Here is a 17,694-nt window from a genome sequence, read left to right as displayed (position 1 = left end):
AAAACATTTTCATCAAAGTGCCTTTTCCTGTAGCCCCGGTACTGGAATACCGAGTGCACCTATGTAACAAGGTGCACCTTTTGATTGGTCCCAAATATAACAACCTCTGCGGCTTCCTGTTCTTGGTCAGTAATGTAGGAGAAATGGAGGAACCCTGACAAAGACTATCCATTAGAAACGGCATATACAGCGTAGCTATAGCAGTGAAAGGAAACACGCTACACTAACTGGGGGTCTACGTGCTCAGGTCAACATTTAATGAGTTGGACTTTTCCAAGTTGACCTATTGTCAATGTCAGCCAAATGCATTAACCTTTCGTTAATGCTGACTTAGTGCATGTCGACCTTGATATTGTCTGTGAGCTAATCCACACCCTTTATTGGATACATTACTTAACATTGCACTTGCAGTACTCCGATGCAGTCATTTATATATACTGTATTGCAATCAATAATAGAGGTTCTTGGTATACTCATTGACCATGAAATATTTGCCCACCAACCAGCTTCACGGTGACCTCATTTCTGGTGGGTCCCTAATACTAAGTTTGAATCTGGGGTGCGGAACCCCAAAAAAGCCAGCATAAGCCAGTCACCCCAGGGCAGCACAAAGGTGAAAACTAAGCTATAAGGGCCTTATTCTAGTTCACTCTTTCTGACAAAATCCTTCTTAGATGGACAAAACCATGTGCACTGCAGGTGGTGCAGATGTTACTTGTGCAGAGAGAATTATATTTGGGTGGGGTTTTACTTTAATGTGAGATCTATACTGCAGTGTAAAAATAACAGAGGACCAGGTGGAATATACCAAGAACCTCTATTATTGATTTAATAACATGGAGTGTGCATCTGCACCATGTGTTTTTCTTTGCAGAACTACAAATCCCAGCATGATAGCACCTCATGTATATAGGGTGTGCATTCTAAGATCCCCCCAACCATAAAGTAGATTCTGTATTGCCCTGGTACATGGCTTGGTTATTTGCACTAGATCAGGGGTGTCAGAGGACCCTCTAGTTATTGAGGAGCTACAACATCCCAGCATGCCCTGCCACAGATTTTCTATTAGGGAGTGCAAAATCTGTGGCAGGACATGCTGGGATGTGTAGTTCCACAACAGCTGCAGGGCCGCAATTTTAACAACCTTGTACTAGATTATAGCCTGTATCTGAAAGCAGCTGTGTGTAATATTCCTGTACAACAAAGCCCAGCAGCAAGAATCTAATGAGAACAAGCAACATATTTAGCAAAAGTCACACTGAATATACAAAGCAGAAGTGGAAAACCCTGCGGTGCACTGACTAAGCCCTCCACTGTTACAGGTCATAGTAAAGCTGGCTCTCAGAAAATGGAGAGTGGTATCCTGACATGATAGGAATGTTCAGACCTGATCGCATGGCTGCGGATTCACACAGTGGACGGTTATGGATGTACTACGCGTGCTTATGGGCCTCAATGCGCGTGCACCACGACTGGCGGCGATCGAGTCCTGCAAATGGTGGCGTGTGGTATTGGGAGCCAACCATTTCATTGGAGTGCCAAAAAAAAAAAAACACCAAAAAATTCCAGGGAAAATGCAGGTGTGCCAAAGCACGTTAGGGGAGGGTGTGTGACGTCAGTAGCAGCCCAAATGTGCCTGTATTCATCGCAGTCACCGAGTAAGTCCTGGGCTACTGGGTGGAGGCTAAACTGATCGCTGGGCCTGCAGTCAGGTCTGAATCGGGCCCTGTACTAGGGGTTGTACAAATTTTACAAATGATAATCTTCAGACCAATGAACCAATTACGAAATGTACACTCTATGCATGGCAATATAAGATGACATGGAAGTATAAACTATAGTCGCCCTCAAAAATTTAATTCAATACAGCATCCTCAGCTGAACTATCTGTAGCACTTGGAATCACTGGCGGAAATTTACTAAGATGGGAGTTCTATTTCAGATGGGATGTTGCTCTGGGCAACCAATCAGATACTATCTATGATCTTCTAGAAGGTGCTAAATAAATAAGTAGATTCTGATTGGTTGCCCATAGCAACATCCTATCTGAAACAGAACTCCCATCTTAGTAAATTTCCCCCACAGACTGAATCCAAGCTGCTGAAAATAGGGATGCAACTAAGGTAAGGAAGAGCATTTAATGACTTGAGAAAATCAACGGCACAATATCCAAAGTCTATGCTTTTATGGAACAACAATGCCCTAATGATCAGTCACAGCAGGTAAAAAGAGAGGAAAAAGCAGCTTCGATATTTGCACAAAGTCCCGTATACATCACTACCATAATAGCGGTACAAAGGTACAGACAGTGACTGTACCAAGGATAGCAGCAGAGATCACATGGTGTGTGATAAGTGGCATCTTGCAGTGAGTCAGTGACACACGTCCTTATATGACACTTACCGGGCTGCACAGTGCTCTCCCCCGTCAGTATGTCTCTCAGCAGGCAGGCACATGAGGAAAAGTGGTACTTGGGTTTTTGCCAGTGCCAGAATCGCCTCTTCTTAGCCACTACACTAAGGAGCTGGGCCTTATCCGAATCATTTACACTGGAGACCGATATTAACTCGCCACCAGAATCAATATCTCTCAGGAAATTCCTGGTAGCTTTTGCAAACATCTTCGTTTATACAAGGTCCTGAAAACATAAAATACATTGAAATTACCAATGTAGAAATTGCAAATTTGTAATTAAACTGGAATAAATACCACAAGAGTCATTCCGAGAATGACAAGAGATTTTAGCGACTCGCTTTTTCCTTGTGGGAAGGAGTCAATTTTTTAGGGTGTTATTTTGGCGGCTTTATTTTACACTGCAATATAGATATCAGTTGGAAGTACACCCCCCACCCAAATCTAAAGGCTCATACACACTGGGCGTCTTTGAGCTGAAAGTCACTCAAAACAGCAGGTTTGAGCAGCTGTCAGCTGAAAGCTGCCTAGTGTGTATGGGCCGGCGATAAGTGGTGAGCGCTGCTACGTGCTCCCGCATCATCGCCGGGAAAGCCGTTCATCTGGTGGTTATATCAGCAGATGAGCGGCTTTGAGGACGGCTTTGCATAGCTCTGCGCTATGCTCTGAGCGGGATACAGTCGGTTGGTCGACCTAAAAATGGTCGACAGTCATTAGGTCGACACCACTAGGTCGACATACTGCAAGGTCTACAGGGGTCTAGGTCGACATGGGACAAGGTTGACAGGTCATTAGGTAGACACAAGCATTAGGCCGACATGGTCTAGGTCAACAGTCAAAAGGTCGACATGGGGTTGTTCACTGTTTTTTGAGCCGGCATGTGCCGACAGGCGGTAATTCATGCCCTATCATCCACTAGGGCGTGGTGGGAGAATAAAATAGTGTGCTGAGTGTAGCGAGGCACCGTGCCCGAAGCATGTCATGTGCAGCGAGCCATGCGAGGAGACACGGTGCACTTAATCCTGCGTCCATGTCGACTGTGACGACATTCAGGTGAAAAAAAAAACATGTCGACCTTTTGACTGTCGACCTAGACCATGTCAACCTAATGCTTGTGTCGACTTAATGAACTGTCTTTCTCAGGCATGTCCAAACTATGGCCCTCCAGCTGTTGTGAAACTACAAGTCCCATCATGCCTTGCCACAGTTTTACTATTAGGGGATGCTAAAACTATGGCAAGGCATGCTGGGATGTGTAGTTTCACAACAGCTGGAGGGCCATAGTTTGGACATGCCTGATCTATCCTGTCCCATGTTGACCTAGACCCCTGTCGACCTTGCAGTATGTCAACCTAATAACTGTCGACCATCTTTAGGTCGACCATACAATCCATACCCCTCTGAGCTAGGATGTTTCCTATAAACATGATATCATCATTTTGATGATGCAGTGTGCAGTGGAGGGGCACATCAGCTGCTGCAGGGTGTCACGGAGAAGGCCAATAGCAGCATCATAACTGCATCCCACACTTTAAATGTACAACAAATGGAAATGTAATGAAATAAACCTTTATGGGCGTTTTCTCTGTGTTTTTCATGTAAGATGAATGTGAGCATTCTAGGACATTTGGAGTAAAAATATAAGAGAAGACGTCCGTCGCCTGGTGTTTCATTTCCCTTTTTGTTTGGTTTGCTGACATTTGTACATACCGTTCCACTGACCACATTTTATATGTTTTTCCTTTTGTCAGTCATTTTTGAAAAACACATATACAGTATGAAAATCACCTATCAGAGACTTCCTTTTAAGAAGAAATATACTAGAACTATCTACACAAGATACTGTTTTTCCTACATTTTTATTTGATGTACATTTCAAGTTATATCAGTGATTGTGTAGCAGCTATTAGAAGAATGGTGACCTGCAGCAGGGGTAGCGCCAGATCTTTTACATCCCACACTGGCTGCTGCAGTGTGCAGTGGAGGGGGATGCTGGCTACTGCAGTGTGCCATGGAGGGGAACCCCCGGCTGCCGCAGAGTGCAGGGGAGGGGGATACTGACTACTGCAGTGTGCTGTGCAGGGGACACAGGCTGCTGCAGTGTCCAATGGAGGGGGTTGCTGGCTGCCGCAGTGTCCAGTGGAAGGCAACCCCTGGCTGCCACAGTGTGTAGGGGGCGGGGATACTAGCTGCTGCAGTGTGCTGTGGAGGGGACACTGGCTGCTGCAGTGTTCAGTGGAGGGGGCTGCTGGCTGCTGCAGTGTGCCATGGAGGGGAACCCCCGGCTTCTGCAGTGGGCCATGGAGGGGAACCCCCGGCTGCTGCAGTGTGCAATGGAGGAGGATACTGACTGCTTCAGTGTGCTGTGGAGGGGACACTGGCTGCTGCAGTGTTCAGTGGAAGGGGATACTGGCAGCTGCCTATGTGACCTATAGGGACATGGCAAATAGTACATAGTGACTGCCTATGTGACCATAGGGACAGGATATGTCAGATATTACATAGTGACTGCCTATGTGACCTATAGTGATAGGACAGATATTACATAGTGACTGCTTATGTGATACATAGGGACAGTACAGATAGTACATAGGGACTGCCTATGTGGCCGACAGGGACAAGACATGTCAGATTGGGCCTTATTCTAGTTCACTCTTAGAGGCAAATTTCTTCTTAGCTGGACAAAACCATGTGCACTGCAGGTGGGACAGATGTAACATATGCAGAGAGAATTAGATTTGGGTCTGCCTATGTCTGCCTATGTGACCTACAATATACGGACAGGACATGTCAGACAGTACATAGCGACTGCCTATGTGACCTATAGGGACAGGACATGTCAGACAGTACCTAGCGACTGCCTATGTGACCTATAGGGACAGGACATGTCAGACAGTACATAGCGACTGCCTATGTGACCTATAGGGACAGGACATGTCAGACAGTACATAGCGACTGCCTATGTGACCTATAGGGACAGGACATGTCAGACAGTACATAGCGACTGCCTATGTGACCTATAGGGACAGGACATGTCAGACAGTACATAGCGACTGCCTATGTGACCTATAGGGACAGGACATGTCAGACAGTACATAGCGACTGCCTATGTGACCTATAGGGACAGGACATGTCAGACAGTACATAGCGACTGCCTATGTGACCTATAGGGACAGCACATGTCAGACAGTACATAGCGACTGCCTATGTGACCTATAGGGACAGGACATGTCAGACAGTACATAGCGACTGCCTATGTGACCTATAGGGACAGGACATGTCAGACAGTACATAGCGACTGCCTATGTGACCTATAGGGACAGGACATGTCAGACAGTACATAGCGACTGCCTATGTGACCTATAGGGACAGGACATGTCAGACAGTACATAGCGACTGCCTATGTGACCTATAGGGACAGGACATGTCAGACAGTACATAGCGACTGCCTATGTGACCTATAGGGACAGGACATGTCAGACAGTACATAGCGACTGCCTATGTGACCTATAGGGACAGGACATGTCAGATATTACATAGCGACTGCCTATGTGACCGCCAGGGACAGGACATGTCAGACAGTACATAGCGACTGCCTATGTGACCCATAGGGACAGGACATGTCAGACAGTACATAGCGACTGCCTATGTGACCCATAGGGACAGGACATGTCATACAGTACATAGTGACTGCCTATGTGACCGCCAGGGACAGGACATGTCAGATATTACATAGTGACTGCCTATGTGACCTATAGGGACAGGACATGTCAGACAGTACATAGTGACTGCCTATGTGACCTATAGGGACAGGACATGTCAGACAGTACATAGCGACTGCCTATGTGACCTATAGGGACAGGACATGTCAGACAGTACATAGCGACTGCCTATGTGACCTATAGGGACAGGACATGTCAGACAGTACATAGCGACTGCCTATGTGACGTATAGGGACAGGACATGTCAGACAGTACATAGCGACTGCCTATGTGACGTATAGGGACAGGACATGTCAGACAGTACATAGCGACTGCCTATGTGACCTATAGGGACAGGACATGTCAGACAGTACATAGCGACTGCCTATGTGACCTATAGGGACAGGACATGTCAGACAGTACATAGTGACTGCCTATGTGACCGACAGGGACAGGACATGTCAGACAGTACATAGCGACTGCCTATGTGACCCATAGGGACAGGACATGTCAGACAGTACATAGCGACTGCCTATGTGACCCATAGGGACAGGACATGTCATACAGTACATAGTGACTGCCTATGTGACCGCCAGGGACAGGACATGTCAGATATTACATAGTGACTGCCTATGTGACCTATAGGGACAGGACATGTCAGACAGTACATAGTGACTGCCTATGTGACCTATAGGGACAGGACATGTCAGACAGTACATAGGGGGTTATTCTAGTCCATTCTTTCTGACAAAATCCTTCTTAGATGGACAAAACCATGTGCAGTGCAGGTGGGGCAGATGTAACTTGTGCAGAGAGAATTAGATTTGGGTGGGGTTTTTCTTCAAAGTGAGATCTATATTAAAGTGTAAAATCATGCAGTCAGTATTTACCCTGCACAGAAACAATAACTCACCCAAATCTAATTCTCTCTGCACATGTTACATCTGCCCCCCTGCAGTGCACATGTTTTTGTCCATCTAAGAAGGATTTTGTCAGAAAGAATGAACTAGAATAAACCCCATAGTGACTGCCTATGTGATCCATAGGAACAGGACATGTCAGACAGTACATAGTGACTGCCTATGTGACCTATAGGGACAGGACATGTCAGACAGTACATAGCGACTGCCTATGTGACCTATAGGGACAGGACATGTCAGACAGTACATAGCGACTGCCTATGTGACCTATAGGGACAGGACATGTCAGACAGTACATAGCGACTGCCTATATGACCTATAGGGACAGGACATGTCAGACAGTACATAGCGACTGCCTATGTGACCTATAGGAACAGGACATGTCAGATATTACATAGCGACTGCCTATGTGACCTAAAGGGACAGGACATGTCAGACAGTACATAGCGACTGCCTATGTGACGTATAGGGACAGGACATGTCAGACAGTACATAGCGACTGCCTATGTGACCTATAGGAACAGGACATGTCAGATATTACATAGCGACTGCCTATGTGACCTAAAGGGACAGGACATGTCAGACAGTACATAGCGACTGCCTATGTGACATACAGTATAGGGACAGGACATGTCAGACAGTACATAGCGACTGCCTATGTGACTCATAGGGACAGGACATGTCAGACAGTACATAGCGACTGCCTATGTGACTCATAGGGACAGGACATGTCAGACAGTACATAGTGACTGCCTATGTGACCGACAGGGACAGGACATGTCAGACAGTACATAGCGACTGCCTATGTGACATACAGTATAGGGACAGGACATGTCAGATATTACATAGCGACTGCCTATGTGACCTATAGGGACAGGACATGTCAGACAGTACATAGTGATTGCCTATGTGACCTATAGGGACAGGACATGTCAGACAGTACATAGTGACTGCCTATGTGACCTATAGGGACAGGACATGTCAGACAGTACATAGCGACTGCCTATGTGACCTATAGGGACAGGACATGTCAGACAGTACATAGCGACTGCCTATGTGACCTATAGGGACAGGACATGTCACACAGTACATAGTGACTGCCTATGTGACCGACAGGGACAGGACATGTCAGACAGTACATAGTGACTGCCTATGTGACCTATAGGGACAGGACATGTCAGACAGTACATAGCGACTGCCTATGTGACCTATAGGGACAGGACATGTCAGACAGTACATAGTGACTGCCTATGTGACCTATAGGGACAGGACATGTCAGATATTACATAGCGACTGCCTATGTGACCGCCAGGGACAGGACATGTCAGACAGTACATAGCGACTGCCTATGTGACCCATAGGGACAGGACATGTCAGACAGTACATAGCGACTGCCTATGTGACCCATAGGGACAGGACATGTCATACAGTACATAGTGACTGCCTATGTGACCGCCAGGGACAGGACATGTCAGATATTACATAGTGACTGCCTATGTGACCTATAGGGACAGGACATGACACACAGTACATAGCGACTGCCTATATGACCTATAGGGACAGGACATGTCAGACAGTACATAGCGACTGCCTATGTGACCTATAGGGACAGGACATGACACACAGTACATAGCGACTGCCTATATGACCTATAGGGACAGGACATGTCAGACAGTACATAGCGACTGCCTATATGACCTATAGGGACAGGACATGTCAGACAGTACATAGCAACTGCCTATGTGACCCATAGGGACAGGACATGTCAGACAGTACATAGCGACTGCCTATGTGACCGACAGGGACAGGACATGTCAGACAGTACATAGCGACTGCCTATGTGACATACAGTATAGGGACAGGACATGTCGGATATTACATAGCGACTGACTATGTGACCTATAGGGACAGGACATGTCAGACAGTACATAGTGACTGCCTATGTGACCGACAGGGACAGGACATGTCAGACAGTACATAGTGACTGCCTATGTGACCTATAGGGACAGTACATGTCAGACAGTACATAGCGACTGCCTATGTGACATACAGTAGAGGGACAGGACATGTCAGACAGTACATAGTGACTGCCTATGTGACCTATAGGGGGACAGGACATGTCAGACAGTACATAGTGACTGCCTATGTGACCTATAGGGACAGTACATGTCAGACAGTACATAGCGACTGCCTATGTGACATACAGTAGAGGGACAGGACATGTCAGACAGTACATAGTGACTGCCTATGTGACCTATAGGGGGACAGGACAGATAGCACTTAAGGTGTGACCCATATGGACAGAGCAGGACAAATTGTACATAGGGAGCAGACACCACTCACCTCCTGTCAGCACATGAATAAGACTAGTCCCGGGAAGCAGACTGCACTGTTTGTGTGTGTAGTGGATGTAGCTGGCTACAATACTTCCCTTTTCTGTTTCTGTTGTTGCTCGGATCATGAACTCACAGACTTCCTGGTGTTTCATTGGTCGGGAATGATACAGAACTGCTCTATGATTGGCAGCTTCAGTTGTCAACATGGAAAGCAAGACAAAGGGGCGGGGAAACCTATCTGCACAGTGCACATTACATTACAGTGTATCCAATTCGTTCTATTCATATTATTATTATTATGCTCGTGTGCACTGTGTGTAGTGTGTATCCCAAATTGCTCCCATTATTGTTTTGGAAAATGCTGTACTTTTAATAAATGTGTGTCTCGTTTAGTGACAGAGAGGAGGCTTGCCGTGAGGGTGAGCAGATAGTGTGTCTGCAGTGTGCACATAATGCTGTTTACAATCAGACCAGTAACTGCTTTCAAGACTGAGTAAATACTTTTTCAGATATTTGTTTTCATATAATCTCTAATGCATTAAATGACCCGTATCCCTGATACATCAGGTATTAGGAAGAGATTGGTGCTGAGTCTAGCTATAGTATTTTAGCTATAGTTCTAATATTGGCGTGTTTCTTTTGATCGGAATTCAGATTTTAAATCTTGCTTTTGGATTGATTGAAAATAGTTGTTTTTTTAAAAATCAACTAAAATTGTGTAATTTTTGTAATCCGAAACGAGACATTTTTATTTAAAATCGGAATTTTGAACTACGTGAAGACTTGTACCAGAACAAAATTTGTGTGGTTCCTCTGTTTTGAGAGAGCGAGGGCTGCCTAGGCATGAGGGAATATAAGAGTCGGTGCAGTTTGGGATGGTATGACAAAGATAGAAATCAGAGTGTCACTTACCCATAGAAGTGCAGTGTAGATGGGGTAGCCAATCAGGTGTAGAAGGGCCTTTTGGCTAAGATCAAGTGTAGTATCTGTTCTTATCAGTGGGTATGGACTGGCCTCTGGCAGAGAATAGAGAAAGGCTGGACTGAGTAGCTGCTCTGATGGGCGGAGGGTGTGGGACCCCTCTTTTTTGCCTGGGAGTGGTGAAAAGTCTGGCTGAGTACCTTCACCTCTGCCTTTAGTAGGAGGTGTTGTTTCCGTAAATCCACTGGTAAGAGGGGGGGAGAAACACTGGGCTTAGTAGTTTGACTCTCTTGACGGGGTTCGTAGCCCCCGAAGGATGAGTCAGCGAAAGGCTCAGTCTAGTATCCATTCCCAGGGAGCGGAGAAAAGCTGAGACCGAGTAGATTGGTCCAGGTTGGGTAGGGCCCCAACCTGGGCTCAGCGAAAAGCTCAGCTTAGTATCTTAACCCTGGGAGCGGAGAAACACTGGGACTGAGTAGATTGCTCTTCCGAGGGGGGTGCAGCCCCTAAGGGAGTCTTTCGAAAAGCCCAGTGGAGTACCCATTCCCATGCCAGGGGCTGGAAAATGCCCTACGATGGGAACAGAGAAACCTTGGTCGGACGCTGATCGGTCGGTTGCTTGGAGTCCGAGGCTGCACTGTGCCCCCGGGGAAACTCGGGGGTGCCGAACATGCACGGGTGATCCCAAAATCACCATGCACTAGTATGGCACTTGCACTGCGCACTTTCCCTTCAGGTGACGCTTCACGTCCTTACCCCGTCCTTTTGGATGGGGTAGGACAATTTTTCACACCCCCACCCTGGCCTTCTGGCTAGGGTCCTTTATTATTTATTTCTCTTCCCCCTCTCACGTTTGTCACTTTTCACGTTCCTTGTTTTTTGTAGTTTTGTCACGTTTTTTTGGGTTGTGTGGTCGACCCTTTCGGGCCTTCCATTTCCCCAATGTGTCGAAGCTCTCGCCTTTTGGGGAGAGCTTCGGTCCCCCCGAGGACGACCCCGAGCCGCAAGGCGGAGGGAAGTCCACTGCGGGTCTCTCCAAACCATGGGGTGCGGAGGACCCACCGTCCTAACCCTTTCGGGGGTTGAGGAATGAGGGTCTCTCTAAGCTTCGGCGAAGAGGACCCACCGTTCCCTATTTTCCCCTCTTCGGCCTTATGGTTGAGAGGGGTTAGGGGAAAAACGGGGCCCTGTCTCCTAGGAGACGGACCCATTCGATCGCACGGCCTCCTTTGCACGTGTTTAGGCACAGCACTGGTGGTGGGGAGCACACCTCGGGCTCCTGAGTTTTTTTCAAACTCAGGGGTGGTAGCTTAGGTGGAGGTACATAAGAGGTAGTCAGGTGATCCATCTTCCTCTTGAGTCTGGATTTCTGGGGGAGCAGATAAGTGTTTTTCATTCTAAGCCTCTTCCTCCACACACTGGGCTATTTTCTCATCTCCAGCCCCTGTACCCCCATCATTGCATTACCCTTATCTGCCTCTCCCAGATCCTTTCAGCAGCGTGTCCGGCAACAGTCCGCCCCCTCGTTGGTTTAAATATCCCCCCCCCCCGCTGTTAACTGTAGCGCGGCTGTGGGAGTAAGGCAGCCAGGACTCTCTGCTCTGGTGCCCGCTCCGGCTCCCCGCTGCCCAACGCTGGCTGAGCCGCAGCGTCCGCCGGGGATAACACATGTTCCCCTGTAGCCGCCTCCTTTCATCTCCCTGCCGCGGCTAGCGCGGCTTGGAGGGGAGCCTGCACACCAGCCCTAGGGGGGATGCCAAGCACCTCAGCAGAGGCGCTGGCTGACCTCAAGGCTGCCGCGGCTACACCCCCCCCGGGTTGTAGGACACCGGGTCTATCTCCCCGCTGCCCAACGCCAGCTGCGTCGCAGCTTCCCCCGGGGATACCACGCGGTCCTCGGCGGCCGCCTCCTTTGATCTCCCGGCCGCGGCTAGCGCGGCTTGGAGTGTAGCCTGCACAACAGCCAAGGGGGGATGCCAAGCACCCATCAGAGGCTCTGACTGACCACAGGGTTGCCGCAGCTACCCCCCCTAGTATAAGGGCACCAAGTCCATTTCCCAGGCCCGCCTCCAGCAGGCTCATGAGGGCACAGATACCCCATTCAGGTGATGGGCGCCCCAGTCCCCTCCCAGCCCCCTGCGGGTAGCGGGGGGGCCCCCCAGGGGCTCACCCCTGTGGCACCCCTTTGCAGCATGGTACTGTAGGCCCAGCAAGGTGATCCATACTCTCTGAGCCCCCGTTTTAGGCATGCAGGGGTGCACCTCTGGCTCCCCCTGCTGGTCATTGCCCCACGGCAGTTTTTGCCAGCTTCCCCCGGGCTCTTGCCGTTGGGTAGGCTGATACTGGGCGTGTCCACCCTTGGCCCTACGCCCCATGCCCCACTTCACCTGCTGCCTCCGCATCAGTCACAGTGACCTGGTTCAGGCCCCGGCACCACAGCCTGCTTCATGGGGTCTCCTCCTTTTCTGACGTGGGCCTCAGGTTTTACGCCCGTTTTCAATGCCGGCTTACAGGCGGTTTTTCAGCCATTGTGTATCCACCAGGCGCAGACTACGCGGCTATACACCATGCCGCTATCTGCGGGGCACCAAGGGTTCCAACCCTCCCACCTCAGTTGGTCACCCCTCCTTTGCACCAGCCCAGGTTTTTTCCCTATTTCCCTTGTACCATGGGGCCAGCTGGGGCACCTTACAGTCAGGTCTGGCGGGGGGGATATGGGGTTGTTTTCTCGCTCCTGCATGGCAGTTAATAGGATGCTTGTGTCTCCCGAGTTATCTGCAGGTGCTGGTTTTTGATGCTGCCTCCAGGAACAGGGTGCAGAGTCCACAGATGGTCTCCTATGACGCAAGTCCGCCTGCGACGCAGCCTTCCGGGATGACAGCTCCGGCTGGAGCGCAGAACATGACGGCGACATTGACAGTGATGCAAGCAGCCGCACCCATCCGGAAGATCCTCCAGGGGTGCTGAACGATGGGCCTCTCCTGGGACATCGGTGTCGGATTGGCCGCTGACATCACGGTACTGGTGTCATCAGTTGCACGTCAGGCGGCCTCAGAGGGGGAGCGTCCGTCTCTGGAGAACATAACGGCCAGAGTCGTCAGCACCGCTACAGGGTCAGCAGGAACGCCTACAGACGCACCTATACCTTCTGCAGGCAAGTGTGGTTGACAGGCGAACAGGCAACAACGGCGATCGCTTCTGCAGGCAGCTGCAGCTGGGGCATCGCATGAGGCCAGGTCTCTGGAGGCTGTCGACTTTCTGGGTGATGGTGAGCACGATGATTATTATACCTCTGAGTCTTTTCCGGGCCATTCCTAGTCCGGCTGCGAGGAGTCAGGAACCATTAGACGCCCCCGCAGGTTTGCCAAGCTTAGCGCGCGCAGTTGCACAGCAAGCAGGGGAAGGGGTTAGCGGGCTAGCAAGTCTAAATCCTTCGCTAAATCCCAGCTTTCCTCTGACATGGTCCATCGCAGCGACACTGCAGGGTCCAGGGGTCTCATATGGGCACAAAGGGTAAAATAGCCAAGGGGAAGTTCGTGGATGTTTCACGTTGCATGTAACTGATTTCGACAAGGCCAAGAAATCGGCCGGTGTCGGTTAAAACTCGTATCAGAGTTTTCACCCTAGCTTAAGCAGTTCCTTACATTCCATCTGGCTATTTTAATTCTAGACTCAAGGGGTGCAACAGCATTCGGTGGTGCATTTTACTTGGGCACGGGTTTCTCTCGCTTACAAGGGTATGGCTCTTAGGGATTAGGACGAGAAATTTCATCTTAGCCACGCCGACGCACGGGTTACGCCCGTGGGCCTTAAGCGCGTCAGGATGTGATTGCAGGTCATGGGTAAAGGCCACGCTACTTCTGAGTACCATCCCAAGAAGCCATTTTCCCCTGGCAAGTAGGGTACGAAGCCAGCCGCTAAAGGCCAGTGCTTTGCCTTCTATGATTCAAAGGGCGATAGAGGCGTCAGATGCCGTTTTCGCCGCGGATCCTGGAATTGGGGGGCCAGTCACCACTGCCGAACCATTGCCCAACATATGGTTTTTCGCCCTTGGGAGTAGTACCCAAGTAGGCTCTGGGTAAATACCGGTTAATCCAGCACCTGCTTGCCCTCGCTGGGCATCCATTAACGATGCTATTACTGAGTAGGCTTGCAAGTGAGTTATCAGCTGTTTGATAAATTACCCTGGCTAGTCCATAAGTGGGCACCGGGCACTCAGGGCCAAGTTGGGCATGGAGTCCGCTTTCTGCCTCCTTCCGTGACACCCCAACTTAGGGGTATTGGTGGCCTACGCCAGGACCGAGGGCCCAACATGCGTCATATCTGGCCATGCTTAGAGATTGGCACTGCGGCCTGCGGCTGTAGCCTGCCAGCTGACCGAGCCTGCAAGTTTCAGGTCCTTATCCAGGGCTGCCGGGACAAGAAGAAGGCCAATCTAAGGCAGGTCCAGTCATTTACTGGGGGTCCCTTGACTTTAAGTGCTGGGCCGCCCCCAGGGGCGGTGTTTTGCCACAAACGGGTAGGGGCCACAGCGGGGACTAAGGCTCCCCCTACATGGTTAGGCTGTCCCGGGAGATACGCTACGACCTGGTCGCCTGGTCTCCATTTCTGGTGGACTTTAATGGGGAGCTTCTTTGGACCGCAGAGCCTTCGCCTATGGCCAGGCTTCAGTTATTTACGCAGGCCCCGGGGTCCCTGGGTTTCGGGGTATATTTTGGCGCGTAGCCCCATGGCCTCAATCATGGATTAGAGTTCTTTCCCATCGCTGTAGTGGTGGGATGGTGGGCTCATATATTGGCAAGCCAGACGGGTGGTTATGGTGATATAACCAGGGCACCTTTTTTCACCCCTGACACTGCTCAGACATTTGGTATTACGCTGCTTCCAGGTCACCGTACATTTCATGGCGCAGCACGTTACAGGGGTTGACCATGGCATCGCCAATGCCCTGTCGCGGTTCTACTTTGCGAAGTTTCGCGAGTTGGTACCGATCGCTGCGCCCCTTGGGCTCACTTATCCAGGTCCTGTAGGGCAGATCGTAGAGCAGACATGGGTGGATTACCTTGCCATCCCTGGCCCCCTCAACCCGTAGGGCATATGCAGACACGCTGCAGGACGGGGCGGCCTTTTTAGGAGTCCCCGGGGAACAGTGGAAGTCGGTCGATGACCGTTGCTGTTTCAGGCGTGGGCATTATGGTGCGGGCCTGTCCATCTGCCATGGCTGCGGCATTAGCCGAGACATAGTCCGTGCTAAGTTACGCGGAGAACGGGACCCCACCAAAGCCTTTGCACTAGCAAGGGCTTTGATTGGTGGGCGAGAGTACAGACCATGACAGCGGATTCCTGCAAGTCCATCGAGCTGTAGACGCGGTGGAAATTGTAGCCTGTGTTCAGAGCGTAGCGGAGAGCACAGAAGAGACGTCACTCTTTCGGGTGGCGTTCTCTTTTGCGTTCTTTAGGGACTTTAGGGTCAGCGAGCTGGTTGCTGCCAGCAAGAATGCTACTGATTTAGGTGCGGTTCGAAGACATGGTCTTCCAGGACGGGTCGTCCTTTGTGTGCTCCGCCGGTCTGAGACCGATCAGTTGGGCAGAGGTCGCTGGTTATCCCTTAAGTCCCAGCTGGAAAGGGGGTCTGCACCGTGCGGCTGGCCACGGCATATCTGCCTTTGAGGCCTGCCGCTCCGGCCCAGTTCCTCGCACATGCTGATACATGGCCGTGACGCGCTTACCGTGCACTGCTGTGTTTAAGCGTTGTGTGGCTGCGTTGGGTTTGGAGGTCGCCGATTGCGGGACGCATTCGTTCCGTATTGGTGCGGCCACCAACGCAGCAGCGGAGGGTCTTCCAGTGAATGCCATACAAGAACTCGGCCGCTGGAAGTCCTCCGCTTATAAATCTTATATTCATTTAGAAAAGGTTTAGCATGCGCCTTCGGCGCTGGATCCAAAAACTATGTTTACAATCGGTTTTGTAACGGCAGCGTTACGGAATCGACGGTGTGAAGGGAATTTTTTACTTTTTCCTCCGATAGTGGACTGATTACAATTGGCTTCCCCCCCCTCAAGTCCACCGGAGGTTTTTTAAGGTTTTCCCCTTCACTTGGATTCTAGTGTACTAATTCATGTTGTGCATTATATGTCTAACCCTACGTTGTGCATTATACAGTTTAAGTTTGAATGCTAACCGGTTAGGGTTTTCTTTTTCAGCCCTTCCCCCCCCTTCAACGACTCATGCCACTGTCTGGTTCGTCGGGCATTCATACATTTTCTGGGCATCCAATCATCAGTTAGCTGTCAGGGCCCGGGCAGAGCTAGGGGCGAAGGCAGTACATTGGTTCGGTGTCAGGGGTCTCCGGTGGAATGGTCTTTTACCATTATTGTCAGATAAAGAGCGTCGCTGGGGTCGCCCGGATGTTTTGGTGATACACCTAGGAGGTAACGACTTAGGCCGGGGAACCAGCATAGGCCTTATTTTGAGGATCGAGGCTGATCTTAAGACTCTGGTAGGCCTTTGGCCTGGATTGCGGATAGTTTGGTCCGACATAGTGCCTCGTTTCAACTGGAGGGGCTGCTGGAACCCCAAGTCATTAGAGAAGATCAGACGCAAGGTCAACTTTGCGGTCTCCAAAGCGGTCACGTCCATGGGAGGCACAGCGGTTAGACACCCCTCTTTAGCACTGGAGACCCCATCCTTCTACAGAAGTGATGGTGTCCATTTGTCGGAATCAGGCATGGCCGTTCTATTTCAGGACTTGTCCAGTTGTTGCAGATAGGGGATTAGGTTTGTGTTACTCTGGTTGACTTAGTTATTGATTGGTTTGGCGGGCTTGGGTTCTACAGTAATTGTCTTTAAGTGGCAATTTTTGAACCCAGCTGTGGTGGGAGGGCGCTCTCGATCAGCAGTCCAGTTTGAAGTACAGGTGGTCACTGTGAGGTATTGCCACCCTCTGCCAGGAAGGCTGGTGAGTTCTGCCCCCGAGGGGGGACGCAGGACACTTTTAGAACTGTCCTCATTAGGCCCTAGGAGGGGCGGCAAGACAGTCACAGCGCAGGCTGGCTTTGAATTCAATGGGGGCGGTTCCTCGCCCTAGTTACAAGTTGGGGCGTTGTAGTCGCCGCCATTGCTAACGTTTATGACTGGCTGGTCTCCAAGCGCTCTCTAGGCCATCCCTTTCAATAGGGTCATACCACAATAAATACCCTTTACCTTTTTAAACTTATGCAGTGGTTGTCCTTGTCGTTATTTCAGGTCACGTGTCCGTGTGAGTTATTTCAGGTCATGTGTCCGTGTGATTTACTGCTAGGGGTAATCAAGGTTTAAGTTGAAAGAAAAGGTTCATCTCAATAATGCATTAGACACCTTAGAGAGAGCGAGGGCTGCCTAGGCATGAGGGAATATAAGAGTCG

At 50.0% G+C, this 17,694-nt stretch overlaps 1 protein-coding gene across 5 annotated transcripts in view; it reads right to left on the bottom strand.

The window, feature by feature from the left end:
* Positions 1–9,514, bottom strand: part of GSDME (gasdermin E) — an 88,309-nt gene extending 78,795 nt beyond the window's left edge. For all 5 annotated transcript variants that reach the window (XM_083189191.1, XM_083189195.1, XM_083189194.1 and 2 more), the window contains exons 1-2: positions 9,377–9,514; positions 2,404–2,638 (exon numbers count right to left, since the gene is read on the bottom strand). In XM_083189191.1, the coding sequence (XP_083045317.1) occupies positions 2,404–2,620 (217 nt within the window). In that variant the 5' untranslated portion in view covers positions 2,621–2,638; positions 9,377–9,514. The remainder of the gene's footprint in view (positions 1–2,403; positions 2,639–9,376) is intronic.
* Between the last annotated feature and the right edge of the window lie 8,180 nt (positions 9,515–17,694).

The sequence above is a fragment of the Crinia signifera genome, chromosome 5 (assembly GCF_055691185.1).
Source record: "Crinia signifera chromosome 5, ASM5569118v1, whole genome shotgun sequence".
Taxonomy (NCBI): Eukaryota; Metazoa; Chordata; class Amphibia; order Anura; family Myobatrachidae; genus Crinia; species Crinia signifera.
The sequence above is the reverse complement of the archived record's forward strand: the minus strand, read 5'-3'. Positions and strand labels throughout refer to the sequence as shown.